The sequence below is a fragment of the Mauremys reevesii genome, linkage group 3, assembly GCF_016161935.1.
Source record: "Mauremys reevesii isolate NIE-2019 linkage group 3, ASM1616193v1, whole genome shotgun sequence".
Taxonomy (NCBI): domain Eukaryota; kingdom Metazoa; phylum Chordata; order Testudines; family Geoemydidae; genus Mauremys; species Mauremys reevesii.
Window position 1 is genome coordinate 97,744,689 of NC_052625.1, and position 18,563 is coordinate 97,763,251.

General features: G+C 42.0%; 1 protein-coding gene across 3 annotated transcripts in view; it reads left to right on the plus strand.

Moving 5' to 3' along the window:
• The first annotated feature begins 23 nt into the window (after positions 1-23).
• RMND1 (required for meiotic nuclear division 1 homolog) overlaps positions 24-18,563 on the plus strand; it is a 40,634-nt gene continuing 22,094 nt past the window's right edge. Inside the window, exons 1-3 of one of the 3 annotated variants that reach the window (XM_039531942.1) lie at positions 246-424; positions 8,767-8,839; positions 10,442-10,950. In XM_039531942.1, coding sequence (XP_039387876.1) covers positions 10,456-10,950 — 495 coding nt within the window. In that variant the 5' untranslated portion in view covers positions 246-424; positions 8,767-8,839; positions 10,442-10,455. Of the gene's footprint in view, positions 130-245; positions 425-8,766; positions 8,840-10,441; positions 10,951-18,563 lie in introns of those variants that run through there. The other 2 variants (XM_039531941.1, XM_039531943.1) reach the window with 2 other exon arrangements.

Sequence of the window (18,563 nt, forward strand, 5' to 3'; positions counted from 1 at the left end):
TGGTGAGCGCGCGGCGGGCGGGGGCACCGAAGGTCGGGAGCCGGGTGCAGGGACGGGCAGTTGGCGCTGCTGTTCCCCGCGCGCCAGGGAGACGAGCCGCCCCCTCCCTCCCGGAAGCTCAGGTCACTGGTAGGGCGCGACCCCCGCTCCGTGGGAACAGAGCCGCGCGGGGCTGGCGGGCCTTCCCCGTGTGTCCGTGTGGGGAGGGCGCGAGGCGCCCGCACGCCCCCGCTGGCTGCCAACGGCCGCTCGGGAGGAGGCGCTGACCCGGGGCCTTGAGCGCCGCGGGCTGGGCCTTATGAAGGGGAGGCCGAAGACGGCGCTGGCCTTCCCTCGGCTCCGGTTCCCGGCGGCTGCGCTCCTGCCCTGTAGCTCACGGGGCGCCCTACCGAGGAGTCGGTGTCATCGCCCCATTTTATAGATGGTGAAACTGAGGCCCCGGGGGTGTGCAGGCCTGGAGGGAGTGGGGAAAGCATATGCGTTTCTGTGCTAGGCCTGGCTGCCGTGGCCTGTGCCAGTTCAGCAGGCTGGTAGGAAGCACAGGCCCCGGTTCCTGACTGATGTGGGGAGGGGTTGGGGTCTCAGTACAACCCTTTCATGTGCCCTGCCCAACGGGGCTCTTCCCCTTTCAGGCATCTGAGGTAGGTTAGGACTCTGCAGCTGCGTCTACATCACAGCAGTGCTCAAATACAACCACCAGGGCTGTAAGCCACAATTCAGGGCATGTCTTCACTGGCAGAGTTACAGCACTGGCAGTTACAGCGCCGCTCAGAGAGTGCAGATGGGAAACCGCTGTTGTGTGTTCACACTGTCAGCTGCCTGCACAATAGCATGTTCACACACTTGCGGCACTTGCAGTGGTATTTGGAGTGGTGCACTGTGGGTAGCTACAGAGCACCTCTTTCTCTTCTGCTGCTAAGAGTTGTGGGAAGCTGGAGGGGGTCATGGGACATCCTGGGTCCCATCCAAGTGCCTCGTGATGCATTGCTTCGCATCCCAGCAGTCGCTGTGTTTCTATCTGCATTTGGCGCCATCTTTCAATGGCTTGTGATACCATGCCTCTTTGGGCTGCAGGAATGGATCCCGAACTGTTGACCAGTGTGCTGCTTGCTCTGACCAACGCATCATGAGTGGCACTGGAGTTACTCCTTAAACTACAAAGGCAAGAGGAGTGCACCTTTGATCTTGCCAAGCGTAGTAGCTATGACATGAGATTGCTTGTGGCATTCACGGAGCTGCTGACCACAGTGAAATGCCACTTTTGGACTTAGGAAACAAGCACTGAGTAGTGGGATCATATTGTGGTGCATGTCTGGGATGACGAGCAGTGGCTACAGACAGGGTGGATTTGATTTAAATCACTAGTCAGGAAGACTCGATTAAATCACGGATTTCTACATAAAAGTGCATTCTTGTTGGTTGTTACAACCTTAATAAATATTCTTCACAACTCAGATAGATGTAGTTTTCATTTTTAGAAGGTTTACACTATACATTTTTAAAGTGATTTATTTTGAAAACTTTTCAGATTAGGTTTACAGCTAAATCAGCCAGGTCAACATGAGAAATTTAAAATATTGGCTTCTGTAGCTAACTCAGTTGTCTTCACCTTCATTTCCTGTTTGTTCATAATCTGGGAAAGAAAAACAAGCTTTCCTGCTTTTTCAGGTCCCAAACGATTTCTCAATTTGGAATGAATTTGTCCAAAGGAATAAATATTCTTTCTACACTGGCAGAAGAAGCTACTGCTGTTAAAAGTGAGATTATCACTTCAACAGTCTCAGAATCCAAGTGCTTAAGTGACTTCCACCAGTTCGCTAGTGTGACTTCCTTTAAAACATCATCGGCAAACATATATTTCTTGAATGGTTCACCCTTAGCTCTGAAGTTTATTATAGTTGGCATGATGGAGGGATGATTGCTGGATGTCCATGTCCTAGCCAACGCCTCTTCTTCAGCAGTTAAGGTTTGACAAGTATTGAGAATATTTGCAAGAAAATAAACTGGAGATAGTGCTTGTCCCATTTGTTTTTTTTAATGCTTGTAATTTAACTCTGTCATGGGGGTGGGGAAGGCTAGCTCAGTGGTTTGAGCATTGGCCTGCTAAACCCAGAGTTGTGAGTTCAGTCCTTGAGGGGGCCATTTAGGGATCAGGGGCAAAAGTCTGTCTGGGGGATTGGTCCTGCTTTGAGCAGGGGGTTGGACTAGATGACCTCCTGAGGTCCCTTCAAACCCTGATATTCTATAATTGCATATTTTGCATAAATTTCTCAGTTCCTTCCAAATTTCAACACCATCAGCAATAAAACAGCTATTTCCCTGCATTTTGTTCAAGGCTACAGAAATAGGCTTCAAGGTACTCAGCATATGTTCAACATTTCTCTTAAGACCAATGTTGAGAAATTGTGCTGTGATGGTGCCATCTATTTTTTTCATAATTTTGTTCACAATCCGTCATCAGATTAGGCCAGTCTTGATATAGTGCTCAAAACAGTCCACTACAGAGTTCCATCGTACATCTTGTGAGAGTGTTAGCTTGGTTCCTCCAACTGTTTTCAGAGCAGTTGCTGCAAAGTGGTTGTTACAGAAGTATTTTGCAGTTTCAACAACATTAGCCTTTATTTCTGGAACACTGAAGTTTTTGGCTAGGAGGTGCATCAAATGAGCACTGCAACCGTATGTTATTAGCTTGGGACTCTCTTCTAAATAATTTCTTCTCATCTTGGATACATTTGCAGCATCGTCTGTGACCAAGCTGTTTACTAGACATTTTCACAGTTTGTTATAGCTTTTACTGCTACTTCTTGTAAGTATTCTGCTGTGTGTGCATTTCCTGATGTATCAGTTGTTTCTGTAAGGAAGACATTCCCTTCTGTTATCACACAAGCACATACAACAGGATCATTGTGGACATTGCTTCAGCCATCAAGACTCAGGTTAACAATTTCACCTTCTAGACCTTTTGCACACTGCTCAATTTCTCTTTCATACACTTTATCCAGCAGTTTGCCTGCGACATCTGTTCTGTTGGGTGTACTATATCCTGGTTCTCAATCATACAGAAAAGAGAGTTTGTTGCATAAACAAACGGGGCAATTTTTTCATCAATTACCTCTTTTTGTACTCTGCTGGTTCTTATCACAAACTTATCTGTGGTGGTTTCTGAATGATGGAGATTTTTTTTCTTTTTGCTACAGGTGATATACTGTGACTGAAACACTATCATTGGCAGATAACTCTGAAACGATAGAAAATTATGGTGATCTTTAAGGTGGATAGTCTTCAGAATCCTGTATGTTGAGTATGGATTCTCCTAAACAAAATAAGTCAATGCAATTATTTAATATTATTACCATACTGCTCATTTAGTATTACTTATTGCATTCACTGACACTCAGTACTATTTTAAAGGTGAAATTGTAAAAGGAAGAGCTGCCTATTTCAGCAATTTATTTTTTATCACAACTGCATCTAAAAAAGATAGTACCATAGAGTAACAACTATATTTTTTGCTCAAACATGAGAATTCAAGAATAGTCCAGAAGGAAGACAGGCAGTCCTTAAGAAAGAAGTATGAAATAAAAAAGTTTACCAACCTGCAGATCCTGCATGTTCAGACAAGTTCCTTTCATCATCTTCAACGCAGCTTCCTCCTGAGAAGCAACACTTCTCATGATGTTGTTTCATTCTGGCAACCAGGCATTTCATTTCTTGGTTGCACTGTTTGCATTTTGCACGCATGCCTGTCTTACCCACAGGTAGAGGAACTTCATTAAAATATTCCCAAACTGGGTCTCTTTTACGGCCTGCTGCCATTATAGGTTTTCCCTTCTAGTGAAGGAATGGTATGGTAGATCTCAAACCAATGACGGCTACACTCAGAAAGATTTCAAGACTTCTGGAATATGCTGCTCAAACAGTTTCACTTTTGTTTCTACTGACTGTCCCTCCCATCTCACATTTATCTCCAGACTTCTTCTCCTTGTCCAGATCTATGAATTGAACTGTTTGAAACTTTGCACTTTTAGAGAGAGGTAAGGGATTGACTCTGAGTACACAAATTTGCAGAGGGACAATAGGGTTGAGGTCTGTTATTTCTCACCTCTGTATATTATTTTATTTATTTATTTAAAAATATTTTTGCTGCTAACAAGCATGTTATCTTTGGAGAGACAAATCTACAGTTTGAGAACTGCAAAACTAAGCATCTCTAATGGTATCTTCTAGGCTGAGCTCTAGGTCCCATTGGGTAGATAGAAATATTAACCTAAATAATCTATACAGAAGACTCTGGAACGTCACAAGATCGGGTCCCTAATCCATGAACTATTGGAACTCATTTACAAAAATTTTCTTAAACATTACGTGAATATATTGTTTCATACTATAGAATTAAATTTATAATCCCTGTTCCATGATGAGATACCTCTGATCTATAATGTATCTTTAGATAGTTTTTTTTTCCACAAAAAGCATTTTATCAAAAAAATCCAATTTAAATGAAAAAAATCTGATTAAATTTTTTTTTTTAAATCATTGATTTTTATCCACCCTGGCTGCAGAACTTTCGGATGAAGACAGCCACATTCTTGGGACTGTGTGATGAGCTCTCCGCAGCCCTGCGGCGTAAGGACACAAGAATGAGAGCTGCCCTGCCACTGGAGAAGCATGTGGCGATTGCACTATGGAAGCTAGCTACTCCAGATTGCGGAGGGGCAATCGATGGCACGCATATTCCAATTCTGTTACCAGACTACCTGGCCACCGAATACATTAATCGCATGGGGTATTTCTCAGTGGTTCTCCAACCACTTTTAGACCACCCTGCGCGTTTCACAGACATTAATGCAGGCTGGTCTGGAAAGGTGCATGACGCACGCATCTTTTGGAACACTGGCGTGTTCAGGAAACTGCAAGCAGGGACTTTCTTCCCAGATCAGAAGATCATTGTAGGGGAAATCAAAATGCTCATTGTGATCCTGGGAGATCCCGGCTACCCCTTAATGCCATGGCTTATGAAGCTATACACGGGATAACTTGACAGCAGCAGGGAGCAGTTCAACAAGTGCAGAATGACTGTTGAGTGTGGTTTTGGCCATTTAAAGAACCACAGGTGCTACCTCTATGGGAAGCTGGACCTGGCCAATGATAATATTTCTATGCTTATAGATGTGTGCTGTATGCTCCATAACATTTATGAAGGGAAGGGTGAAAGCTTCACTCAGGTCTGGACTGCAGCACTTGGAGGCAAGTTTGAACAGCCAGAGACAAGGGCTATTAGAGGGGCACAGTGTGGGGCCATAAGGATAAGGGATGCCTTGAGGCAGCAATTTGAAGCTGAGCCACTAATATTTGTTGCTATGCGTGGGATTACAGTGCTTGTAATGCTAAGAAGTGATTGGTGCACATAATGCAATATGTGGGTTTAACATAATTGTATGTTGCTTTGCATGGCTCATTTTGCTTTCAATTAATAGAATAAAGATTGCTTTCAAACCAACACAATTCTTTTATTAAAAGACAACAACCAGAGGAGAGAGTCAAACAAAAAAAACAGCAGTGAGGGGGATAGGGGAAGGGAAGGTCCCAGGAGGAGGAGGAGGGTTCCCAGGGCAGCTAAAGATTTGTATATGTCCAGGGATCATATCCAACCTTCTTTGCAGTACAATGCAGCGGGTACTGTACTTCAGCAGGGCGAACCTGGAGAGGGATGGGTGTTGAGTGCAGTGGGTAGTGGGAGTCTGCAGTGCTGGACTGTGAGGAGGGAGGAGTGGAATGCTGCGGGTACAGACTGGAGCCAGGAGGTTGATAAGAGTGTGTTGGCAGTGTCTGGGGGGCTCATGGGAAAGAGTTTTGTGACAGCGGCTGCAGGGGACGGTGGGCGCAGAGCTGCTCGGTTTGAAGAGCTAGTATCACCTGAGTGTGTCTGCTTGGCGCTCCATAACCTTTAAGAGCCATTCCGTGGCTTCACTCTGGCATGCTGCATTCTCCTTTCAGTCCCTCTTCTCGCTATCCCGCCACTCCTTCAATTCCTGTTTCTCGGCAGCAGAGTGCATCATAACCTCATGGAGAAAGTCCACCTTAGTTTTTGGCTGCTTTCTAATTCTGCGCAGCCATTCAGCCGCCGATAACAAAGAGGGAGGCTGGGCTCCCACGGTTATCTCTGTGAAGTTTAAACAACATTTTACAGAAGCAATATTGTTTGCAACACACAGAACACTGATTCGGTGATTTAAAACGCAGCCAGTACTCACACACCTGTCACTAACTGGCTGATGCCAGGCAAGCACACATGAGCCACAAAACCCCCCAAATGCTGAGTAGCTGCAGGGGCAGGGTAAATCACTCTTCCTGGACCCTACTGTACACTGGGCACGTGGCTCCTGGGGGGGGCTGATAATCATTCCTGTCTCCACACTTTCCACAGGATGTGATCATTATGGAAAATATCTCACTGTTGAGGTGAGCGGAGAATCAAGGGAGGGTCTTCTCCAAGACTGCGGCTTCTGCCCTGGCCCTTATGCAGCTCGCCTGTGTGCAGCAGTGGTCCCTCCCACCCCCCATGATGGCACAGTGGCAAAGGAAAGTTACTGTTAATGGGACAAGAAAGAAAGCAGCTCTGCCGAAGAACCTGCGGCAGAGGATCGCCCAGTATTTCCACAAGAGTTTCCTGAAGATCTCTGAGGGAGATTCCCATGAAGTGAGAGAGTCACTCAACAGCCTGTTCGTCTGCTCAGACTAGGCATGCCGTGGGAGACAAACGCTTTCTGCAACCCTCCTGCCCCCAGCTCCTTGCTTCAGTGATTCCCAAAATCAAATCCACTTAGGGGCCTCCTCTCCTGTTTGCACTTCGCCAACATCCAACAGCTGTGACTGGCTAGCCTTATCTGGGGTAGAAAAGAGTTCCTGGCTGCATGCATCTCTGACCTCCGAGTCATCCTCTGCCTCTGGGTCTCCCTCCCCTTCCACATCCTCGTACAAGATTTCCTCATCCTAGCTTGGTCCACTCTCAACTGGCACGCGAGCCACCGAAGTATCCACAGTGGTCTTCACAATGAAGGTGGGGTCACCGCTGAGTATCACATACAGCTCTTTGTAGACCCGGCAGCTCGTGGGCCCAGCACCGGAGTGGCGGTTTGCCTCCTGGGCCTTGTGGTAGGCGTTCTGCAGCTCCTTCACTTTGACCCTGCACTGCAGTGTGTCGCGGTCATGGCCCCTTTCTGTCATGCATCGTGAAATTTGTCTGTAGGTATCATAATTCCTACGGCTGGAGTGCAGCTGGGACTGGGCAGCCTTCTCAACCCAAATGCCAATGAGGTCCAGCAGCTTGGTATTGCTCCAAGTGGGAGATCGCCTGGTGTGTGGAGCAGGCATGGCCACCTGGAAAGATGCGCTGAGACCACTGCATGCATCACCGAGTGAACAGGAAGGGGACTTTCAAAATTCCAAAGGAATTTACGGAGTGGGGATGACGGTCACCTGAGGGCAGGGCAGTAGAGTTCAAAGAGAGGCGAGAACAGGCATTGTGCGACACCTCCTATAGGCCAATCACAGCACTATAATCAACCACAGTGTCTACACTGCCACCACAGTGCTGTAGCCCCGTCACAGAAAGCTCTACACCTCTTGTTGGGGTGGTTTTTTTTGTAAAGCACTACAACCACACAGTTTTTGCGCACTAAGTGGCTTGGCAGTGTGTAAACCTCGGGAGTTACAGTGCAGAAAGCTGCTTTACTGTGCAGAAACTTGCCACTATAGACAGGACCTCAGGAATCAAGTTGGATCACTGAGGCCTTGTCTGCACCTCAAATGTAGGTCGACCTAGCTAAGTCGCTCAGGGCTGTGAAAAATTTTAAGTCCTCTATGGTGTGGTAGAGCCAACCTAACCGCCACTCTAGATACAGTAGGTCAGTGGAAGAATTCTTCCATCAACCGAGCTGTTGCCTCTTGGAGAGGTGGATTGCCTTTGTTGACAGAAAACCCCTTCTGTTACTGTAGCAAGAGTCTCTGCTGCAGTGCTTATGTAGACGTACACTGAGTCCCTCTGTCTTGAGAAAAGAGCTCTGTCCTTTGGGGAGGAGGTGCCTACTGTGTCTTCTGCCATTAGTCAGAATCTAAGAACTGATTGAAACTTCCTCTCTCCCACTCAGTTCATTTAGGTCTTTGTCCCTAATTATATCCTGTCTATAGTACAATTCAGCTAAACACAAATGGTCCATTGATACTCTTATTCTGCCACAACACATGAGTAAGCCCCCCATCCCACAAGTCTGCAAATACCTAGAAACATGTTTAACTTTGGGAGTAGTCTTATTGAACTCACATATGTTTTTACAGGACTGGGGTACAGGCTGTGCCTCCATTGAATATTTTCAGTAATTCTTGCACAGTTGGTCACTGGAGCTTCAGCAGTACCATTGCTGGTAATGGAAGAACAGTAGTGCATTTTCACCTCTGCTGTCTGCATCCAGTCTACATTAACGTTCCCACCATTGCAAGTACTGGTAGAACAGCAGTGCTTTAGACAAATGGTGGAAGAATTTCTGAAAATGCTTAATGGAGATAAGGCCTAAATGCAGAATGCTGGTGCAAGAATCGGTTATGATTAGTACATAATATTTAAAGGGCTCGTGTGGAAGAAACTGGAACCCATGATCCATTCACAGATTTTGATAATCCTACTTACCACATGTGGTCTCCTGCTGCATTTCCAGCTGAAACTGCAATTGACTGACTACTTATTATTTGTATGCATTACTTATATAGTGGCAGCAGCATTCTGGACTCTGTAAAGACATCAGAAAACAACCCATAGATATTTCTCCCAGTTAGTTGTTAGGTAAGCTGTAGTGCACTAATTGTCCTGATTATTTCTTAAAGGAGGAATCGGGACATGATTTTATACTACATTTCATTTGCTCCTATAAATTTGATGTCAGCTCTGACCTTTTTGGTGAATCTTAAACTGGGTCATGGCAAGTTTTTTGTTTAAAACTATTGAGTAAAAAATTATTCTTGGGATGATTTATTAAATTTGTGGAGTTACCCCCTAGATGGATTTAACTTTGTAGTCATGTTTTTGTTTGTAATTATTATTTGTATTATGTTAGCACCTATATGCGCCATTCAGAATTGGGGTCTTGTTACAGTGTGTGTTTTTGCACATTCTTCATGCCCAAGAACATAACAAGTTAAAATATTATTTCAAATACATGTTGGATGATTGGGAATTGGGTTCTTGTTAGGTATACTGTAATTTTAATTTGCATATTTCATTAGGAATGCTCTCATTCTTGAAAAACTTAGCACATTCAAACAAAAAAATAACCCCTAAGCAAGTGCAGTTTTAATTTCATTGTGCATTATGTCCCTATGAGGGAAAAGCATACCTTCTCCTAGTAAGAAGCCTAAAGACCCACTGAAGATGCCTCTATGCAGGAAGTTTTTCAAAAACTGTTCTCCAAAAAGGCAATTTTTTCATAATATAACACTTGCTGTATTTCTGTCTCTGCTTTTTATTACTCAGGTTATTTGCCTGAAAACCAATCCTGTATTTTCAGGCAAACGTTCCAAGTAATTAAAAGCAGGTGGGGAAAAGATTTAGAGTTGTGTAACTGTTTATAAATGGAATGTGCTCCATGAGGTGTTAGCAGCATGTTATATCTACCACCTCTGGAACCCTCTGGCAGCTTATTCATATTGGCACACATGATGTGGTCCAAAATCTTCAGGAACTCACTCTCATTCTAGCATAACTGATCTTATTTTGGTTAGTGCTGTCTAGTTACTGGACAATGTCAAACTCCTGTCAAATCAATGGGGTGGAATTCAAGCAGTCTTCTGCAATAACTTGCAGGATCAAGGCCTTGCTGACCTAATTGGTATCAGTTTCTCATGGGATTCTGTATGATAGATAAATAACCACAACACTTGTATCTGTGTTGGGCTGTTTGTGAGACATGGTAATTGGTATTGTCAGGCAACATGCGTGTATTGTAGGTGGCCTTTCTTTAGCAAGTGTTCACTAACTAATGTAAATGTTAGAGATCAGTATTCAGACTATGAGGTCTGTATAGTTTGATGTCCTAGTCATTGTGAGCATCTTAATCTGTGAGTTGAAGCTAATGGGGCCTACTCCATTATAAGGTGTTACTTGATGTGAGTAAGGGTTTGAGACTCTAACTGTTAAGCTACCTGATAGGTAGGCACTTTCAATCATTGCATTATTTTTTCCTGTCTTTTGCGGATGCTGGGCAAGAAATGCATTTTGACCTTATTCAGGAAGAATATCAAGTATTTAGGGAAAAGTATTCAGAACCATCAGTATTTTTTTATATACAATGCAAGAGAAGTATTGATAGACTCTTCTCTTTAAATACAACTGAACATAATGTGATTTATTTCCAAGAGTTGATCTTTTAATTTTTATTTTTTTATGCAGTTCAGAGTGAAGCAATGACAGTAAAACTGCTGGGATTCGTGGCTAGATGTTCCCATGTTTTAATGAAAATATGTGAGTGCCAAGGCCTTCATAAACCTAGGCATCCAGTGTTAAAACTAAGCAATGATGTTGTCAGGGCATCATTCAGAACTCTAGCACCAAACAAAGTCTTGAACTTGTGCACTCCTGAAACTGCTACCTGTTGCTTGACAAATCTGCGTGAACAACTCAAGAATTGGCAAATGTCAGAAGCAAAGATTGTGAATTACCAGATCGGAGAAGTTTATCCTCCATTCAGGGACCATTTTGATGCTCTAAGGACTGTGAACTACAAGCATGGACTAAGTAGTGTTAGAAAGTTTATGAAAATGCCAACAAGATCTTATTCAGTTGTATCAACTGGTAAAATACTGCCAAAACAAAGTATTCTGCCAATTAAGAGACCACCGAAGGCACCTAGGACCAAACAGCCATCCAGAGCTAACCAGCCACTAGTGTCAGAAACTGAGGTAAAGTATAAAACTTGTGTTGTCTGTGGAATGTTAAAGGAACACTGTCAATTTAATTTAGGTCCCATTTTTTTTAACAAATATTTTTCATAAAATTAAGTGTATTCTTTTTTGGTGGAAGGAGGAGGATTTAAACATTCACATACGTAATTGTGAACACAAACAGTAGGACTATACTAATAGAAGAAAAAAGTGAAATTCAGTAGAAATAAGAATTATTGTCTAAAATGAGGCAGATGCAGCAAGCAAACTGCACAAATAGTGAGAATACAATATTATTAGAACTGAATGAGCTATAAAGATTTTTTTTAAATGGATTTACCTTGTGTCCCTCTCTTGAGGTGTTGAAAGACAAATCGTTTAATCGTTTAATCTTTGAACACTTTTCTCTTTCTGCCTCAGTGATCAACTGTCACCATTTAAAAGGCTTTTACTCTTCTCCATTTTTCTTCTGTTAAGAAAGTAATATGAAGGTATACAAAATAAATATCCAAATTGGTTTAAAAAATTTCAGTTCAGGGAAGAAATGAGCAAAAATATTTAGGAAGTTTGTTTACATAGGCAACATTTTTTCTTTTTTAGTCTGATTTTGCTATTCTTATTTTTAAAAGGATGGTTACGTCATATCAAGCTATAGAGAAATAAATTATGCAAAAATGTTCCTTTCATTGGAAGCTCACGATATTTTCCCTATAATCAATCCTGAATTAGTGATAGTTGTTGCATGTACATTTCTCTAGGGGTTAGGGGAAAGACAGTTATACATTTTGTATAGCTAGTTTCTGGATCTGAGAATAAGCAAATCATTGCACCTAATGTTTGTGATACAGTTAATGACAGGACAAATCTTGCTTCCCTGATTCATGTGGGAAGTTCCGTTGAAGTTAATAGAACTACTTGAATAAGTTTGGTGAGGAAGATTTGGTCTGACATTTATAAAAGCCCTGCAGACCTGTTTGGTTGAATAACTCCCAAATGATGTCAGAGGATAGAAACTGCATCAACAGTGCAGGAGAACTGAATCATTCCAAAGGAAAAACTTCTATGCTCTTAAGAAACCATCTGGCATCGGGGTAAAGATGACTACTATGCCAGTGTAGTGTATGTTTGTATCCAATTGGAACAAATCAATCAAGAAATCCATTTAATAACAACTGTCAATAGTCTATAGACATCTTTGCTACCCATTTCTCAGCAAATACTAGACCATACTTAAAATTTTGCTACACACTAACCATTTTTCGCATTTTAGACTGTCTGAAAAATCTATATTTATGTGAGTATGGCCTGAGTCAAGGACAGGAAGCTAATGCCAGGCAACCACAAAAGTGACAGTAAAAATGTGGAAAAGGTAGAATGTTTTCTTTAATAGGCACATTATTGAAAGGTTACAGGCTTCAGTATTTATTTAGACACATGCACATTTCTTTCAAGAGGCAAAGATTCTAGGTAGAAGCTCCTTTTTAGTGCTCTGAGTTGGATGCAATGCAGTAGAAAACTGTTGCTAGGAAGTATATCTAAAAAACAAAACAAATCGTGGTCCAGGAATCGCCTATGTATTTGCCAGTAGAAACCCAATCAAAAGATCTCTTGAGGCAGGAAGCTGCTGCAACTTTACATGAGTTATTGGGGACCAGTGCAGCCCACAAAGTGAGTGTGGGATGAGGAATATATTGATCAAACATATCACTTGGCAGCTTCCATCATCAGGGCTCCTTTCTGTAGAGCAAGTGGGCAGGTGCACATACCACAACCTGTTCTTTTTCAGGATGAATTTCCCCACCTCCCTCCCCCCCGCTGAGGCTAAGGGGCCAGGCTAGCTCAGAGATGCAAATTATATTTCTCTTCAGCAGCTTGGGTGTATCTGGACTATATATTTGCTTTACAGAATGTAAATGATTAATCAGTTTTAAAGGTTGTTGGCAGGAATGGACCAGATGACTTGGGAAAGATCAAAGTAGAAATGGTAAAAATAATTTTATGATATCAATATAAGTTATTTTAGTAACTTACATTGTCAGGATCCAAACTTTTGCGATACAGTTTACTCCCTGTTCAAAGAGAAGGTAGTTTGGGGTATTGTGGGTGATTTGTTCACTGTGATGATGGTATGCCACTATATTTTTCCCTTGAACTGAACAACTATGCTTAGATGAATTTTTCAAGTAATAATAAATCATAATAATGACTTCTATCTGAGAATCTAAAAATACTTCATTAATATTTGAATCTTCACAACATCTCTGAGAGGTAGGGAAATAATATTCCCATGTTACAGGTAGGGAAACTGAGGCACAGAGGTGGAATGTCTTCCCAAGTCACACAGGACATCTACAGAAATAGTACTTAGATCTCCTGACTCCAGGGCCTAAGGTCTAACCACAAAGAATATGTTCCTTAGAGGAATCAAGTATATAAAGTGAATCTAATAAGTGGGTGTGAAACACCTCCTTGGAACAGATTGTTCCTATAACCATAACCCTTTGGGTGGTGATTTTTGTACAGGGCAGATCTAGACAGTACTTAGATAGGACATCTCAAAGAAAAACCCAGGTCCTGTAAGAAGCGGTGTTTGATTCAGTAACTGTCAATCTTTCCTCCAAGCCACTATTGAACTTCAAGGGTGGTGCTGTAGAATAGGCTATCTGTGGAATGAGGCTGAAAATTTAGGTATTAATATTTTCTAGTCATCTAAGCTTCCATTTCATTTTTTGAAACATATGCCCTATAATCTTGCAATGTAATATATGAATTTCAGTATGGATAATTTAATTCCTGTCTACATAAATTCTCCTGTTTCTTTAAGGAGAGATGGTATTCTTCTCCACTTCCTGTCCCTAAATTGTTATGTAGTGTTTTAGCATTATTATTCTAGCCACCCTGCTATGTGCAGAGGTTGCTGTAATTTGTTAGTGAGTGAACTGAAGTGATTCATACATAATAGCATGTACCTTGCAAATCTTTGGGTATGTCTACACTGCAACGTAAATCCAAGGTTAGTTGGACTTGAGTCAGATGACCTGTGTTAGGGAACTCTTGGCTTGAGCGTCCACATTGTATTTTAACCCTACGTTAAGACTTTTCTAACCTGTGCTGGAACCTAGGGTTCTGGTGTCCATACTGAAGTGTCCAGACCTGAGTCAAAGTAACCATATCCCAGAATCCCTAGTGACCCTCCCCAAAATGTGGCTGCTTTAGCCCTAGGACTGTGATGCACTGTGGGAAAACTTTACTGCCCACCCTGCATGTACAGGTAGTTTGAATAGCCTTCCAACACAGCCTGCTGAGCAGCCAATTTTGGTCTGTGAACTCCCAGCTCTCTGATAGTGTGCTTGCAGATCGGTCATCAGAAGAGAATGGGTTAATGCTGACCTGAGCTGCTGCTGTATGCCAAGCAGTAGTGGCTTCCATTTTCAGTGGAGTAAATTGCATGTTGCTGGGATAGAGAGAACTGAGGAAGTTGTTCTATAGGATTGTGGGATAGTTCTGAATGACTCCTGGGACCCAAGTCAAGCAGGGCTGCATCTACACTGTAATGCAATAGGGCTTGGGCGCTGGGTCCTAGCTTGACTCAAGGGATATTCCAGGGAGGGATAACTCAGTGGTTTGAGCATTGGCCTGCTAAACCCAAGGTTGTGAATTCAATCCTTGAGGGGGCCATTTAGGGATCTGGGGCAAAAATCTGTCTGGGGATTGGTCCTGCTTTGAGCAGGGAGTTGGACTAGATGATCTCCTGAGGTTCCTTCCAACCCTGATATTCTGTGATTCTATTCTATGAGGTCAGACTCTCCAGCCCTGCAGGGTCCTGAGACCCTAGGATTCAATTGCAGGGTAGATGCAAGAAGGGGTTATCATTGAGCTGAGGCTCAAGCATATGTCTACACTACAACGTAAGCCTACGCTTGAGCCTGGAATATGAATGGTTTGATTTGGGTCTGCATGCTGCCATGTGGACGCCAGAGTCTAAGTTCAAGTGCAGGTTAGAAAAGTCTTCATGTAGGGTTAAAACACAATGTAAATGCTCAAGCTTAAGGTTCCCTATCACAGTTTGGCTGACTTGAGTCTCACAAACCCACAAACCTTACGTTGCAGTATAGGCATACCTTTTGAGGTTGCGAAAGGCGCTATATAAAACTAACAAATTGCTTAATTTTGACACTTTCATAAGCAGAGTGTGCATGTAAAAATACATAGTGCAGCTGTGATTTTTCCATTGTCAAAAGGCAGAGCAAACTGTCTGAAGTACTGAAATAGTACTTCTTTCAGAGGAAGCTTGCACATTTCAAAACATTATGCCAGAGGTCACACAAACTCAGGCGTAATAAAAACATTTGTTATTTCAGAAATAACTTCTGGCTTTTTCTTAATGTATAGCTCCACCTACTGGAATGCTGACATTTTGTAACTCAGCGAAAGGTTGACGCAGAACACACTGCAACAAGAACACATTTTTTTTTAATGTCTACATACATTTCCTTACAGATGCATTGTGCAGAAAGCTCTCTTAAAGGCATGTCTGACTTCTGCAAGATGACTGATGTAGTCCCAATGAATGGAGCAGGGTGAATTGATTCAAATAATTCAATTGATTTAAACTGGCAAGCAGGAAACCTTGATTTAAGTAATTGATTTTAATCTTGTTTTGCATTTCTGTTTTTAATTATTTTCCCAAAAGTCTGATTCTCATTGGTTGGTTAATCATTGAGACATGTTGATTTGCAACAAAATATAGTTTTTTACATTAAATTTGGTACTTTTTGCTAACCATGAGGATAAACGATATCTACACACATTTAAGCAGTTACATAGCTTAACATACATGTATTCAGATTCTTAATGTTTATGTTTTTATTATGTTGAGAAATGTCATTCACCATTTTTTATTCATTAGATTTTTTTGATTTTTTGATTTTTTTTTTTTTACTTGTGATTGATGTCAAGCTGCCTTTGGTTGGAAATTGGAAATCAATTAAAGTGCACAATAACGACATTTTAAAATTGCTGTTCATTAGTTAAATAAAGCTACCTTAAATGTGTTGGACACAGAAGAAAAATTTATCAAAAGGTGTTTTGCATTTAAAACTGATTTATTAAACAAAGTATCTATGGTTAGGGATTGCACCGTTTCTGATCACCGTGTCTTGCAGAGTTTTAGAACTAGCAGATCTCATCCTTACACCTTCATAGTTTGGAAGAGGAAAATTAGCTTTCCTGGTCTTTCAACTCCCAATCAGTTTCTCAACTTAGAATGAGCTAGTCATTGAACTGAACAGTTAAATAAACTAAAAGGAAGAAAATATTTTATTTGTACCGGCAGAAGAGGCTACTCTTGTTAAAAGCTGGTTTAGCACTTCAACAAAGTCTGGTTTCAGATTCTTAGCCAGTGGGTTGACTTTCTTTAAAACTTTGGCAGCAAACACATACTGCTTGAATATTTTTATTTATATTATTTCAATAAATTATAATAAGTTTACCTTAATATAGGTTATCATAATTTCAAATTTAATTTTTCATACGTTTTTCTTTTTAAATATAAACCTATTTAAATGAAAAAAATCTGTTTTTGTGGAGTTTTTAAATCTGTTTTTATCCACCCTGAAATGGAAAATCTTTGAAGTATTTTTCCAAGGTGTCATTTGTTTTCCTCACTAAGTTTTATTCTTCATAGGCCCTTAAGACATGGTATATGAGTGCCTTCCAGGAGTGTATTAAACAGTGTGACTACACCTCTGTCACGTGTTGTTTGTTCTCTCATAATCTCCCCAAAGGGAGGAGCATATATAGTGTAGGGGTTTTTTAGAACTGTTTTCAAAAAAAAATTTAATATAGATGTTGCTATGTGTTGGTTAGAGAAGGCAATGTCAAGGAAATGTGTCTTGTACTGGTAACAGAAGGTGGTATGGTTTGTAATGGTCCTTAGTTCCTGGGGGAGTTCATTCCGTGGTCTCAGACTGGCCACGTAGAAAGTTCTGTCACCTGCACAGATGAGCTTTACCCTTACTGTAGAGAGTTCCACTGCCAGAGCAGTGTGGTTGTCAACCATGGTCTTCATCCCAGAGCTTTAGGCAGCCTTAGATATCCTAGGCCCACGCCATGGAGCACCTTGAAGATAAAGGCTTGAGACCTTGAATATGATTCAGTTCTATGGGAAATCAGTGCAGAGAGCAGGGAACCGCTTTTGTGTGCTCACAATGGCCTGTGTGGCTGAGAAGAGACACTGCAACATTCTGTACTAGTTGGGGTTTCCTGAGTGCTGAAGGTTTTATGGCTAGGTATATTACATTGTTGTACTCCAGCTGAGAAGTAACTAAGGCTTGTATAAATGATGCCAGGCCATCATCTGCCACGGTGGGACAGAATCTCTTAGCCTACTGGAGGTGATAGAAAGCATTGCTCATGAGTGCTTCTATGGAACAGTTTAGCATCAGTGAGGAATCCAAGAATACTCCTAAACTATTAACCAAATTGACCAATTGTGAATGTGTACCTTCCACCAATGGAGATTGTGCTGTGACTGAAAACTCTTGAAAATGCTTTTCTCTACCCACCAGTATCACCTCTGGTCCTTGAAAAGCACATCATTTATTCTTCCTTTGTATATCTTGAATTAACCCAGAACTCTTCAAATATTCAGGATATATTGTCGCTGCAGTTGTAAAAGAGCACGCTGCTGTATCTGAATCATCATAAGTAGCTTTTAGAGGGGGTTTGACTATATCCTGCCATTTGGAATGATGGCTTTAGGTTCCCTCTTTAGGTCTTCTGGCAGGTGATCCATGAGGGATTTCAGCTTGTTCAATTGGAGGTAGTCTCATCTGGCCAGAAGAGTCAGACAGTTAGTCATCCTCATTCACAGAGTAGATGAGGAATAAGCCTTCTTATCAAGGAGATTCAGTTTCCTTATACTCTGTCATGAGGAGAGGATTTTAGTATTACTTCAGCTGCTACTAAATACTTGCAGCAGGGTGCTGGTAGAAATATCCCAGCAATGGCAATGCAGATTTGTCTGTGGTAGTCTGTCAGCTTTTGTGGAAGAAACTGGGATGGATGGATTACTTGCAAATCCTTGGATTGACTAAACAAGTCCTCAGTGATTAGTGGTACCACTGTTCTGTCTAACTGCTGTGGCCACAAGGTATGAAACAGTCTCCTATTCAGCTGTCTAAAGTGGTAGCTATGCAGGCTAGTAAGAACTTAAATTTAAAATGCAGACACAGTAGGTGAGGTGGTTCTTACATTCCTAAGAGCCCATGAAGACTGACTCCCTACATGGATGCTAAGGAATAGGTGGTTCTTCCAGGTTTCCTCCTTTAAAGATGCAAATCCTTCAGCTAGTGGGACAGGGGATGCCGTCTTCAGTGGAAACTGGAGAGCTACATTTAAGAACCAGAGTCCCCAGTTTTGTTACAGGGTCTTTTTCTAGGTATTGATATTCACGTCTGTCCAAACCATTCTGCTAGTTCCATAGGGATAATGTGATGAACAGCACCCTGGTGCTTTAAACTGACTGAATCCTTCTGCCCCTTCAGTCCAAGGTCTTAATGGATCCACACCTCTGCTTGGCTTTTGCCACAGAAGAGGGCCTTGGGGCTCAGTCTGAGCTTCTCAGAGAG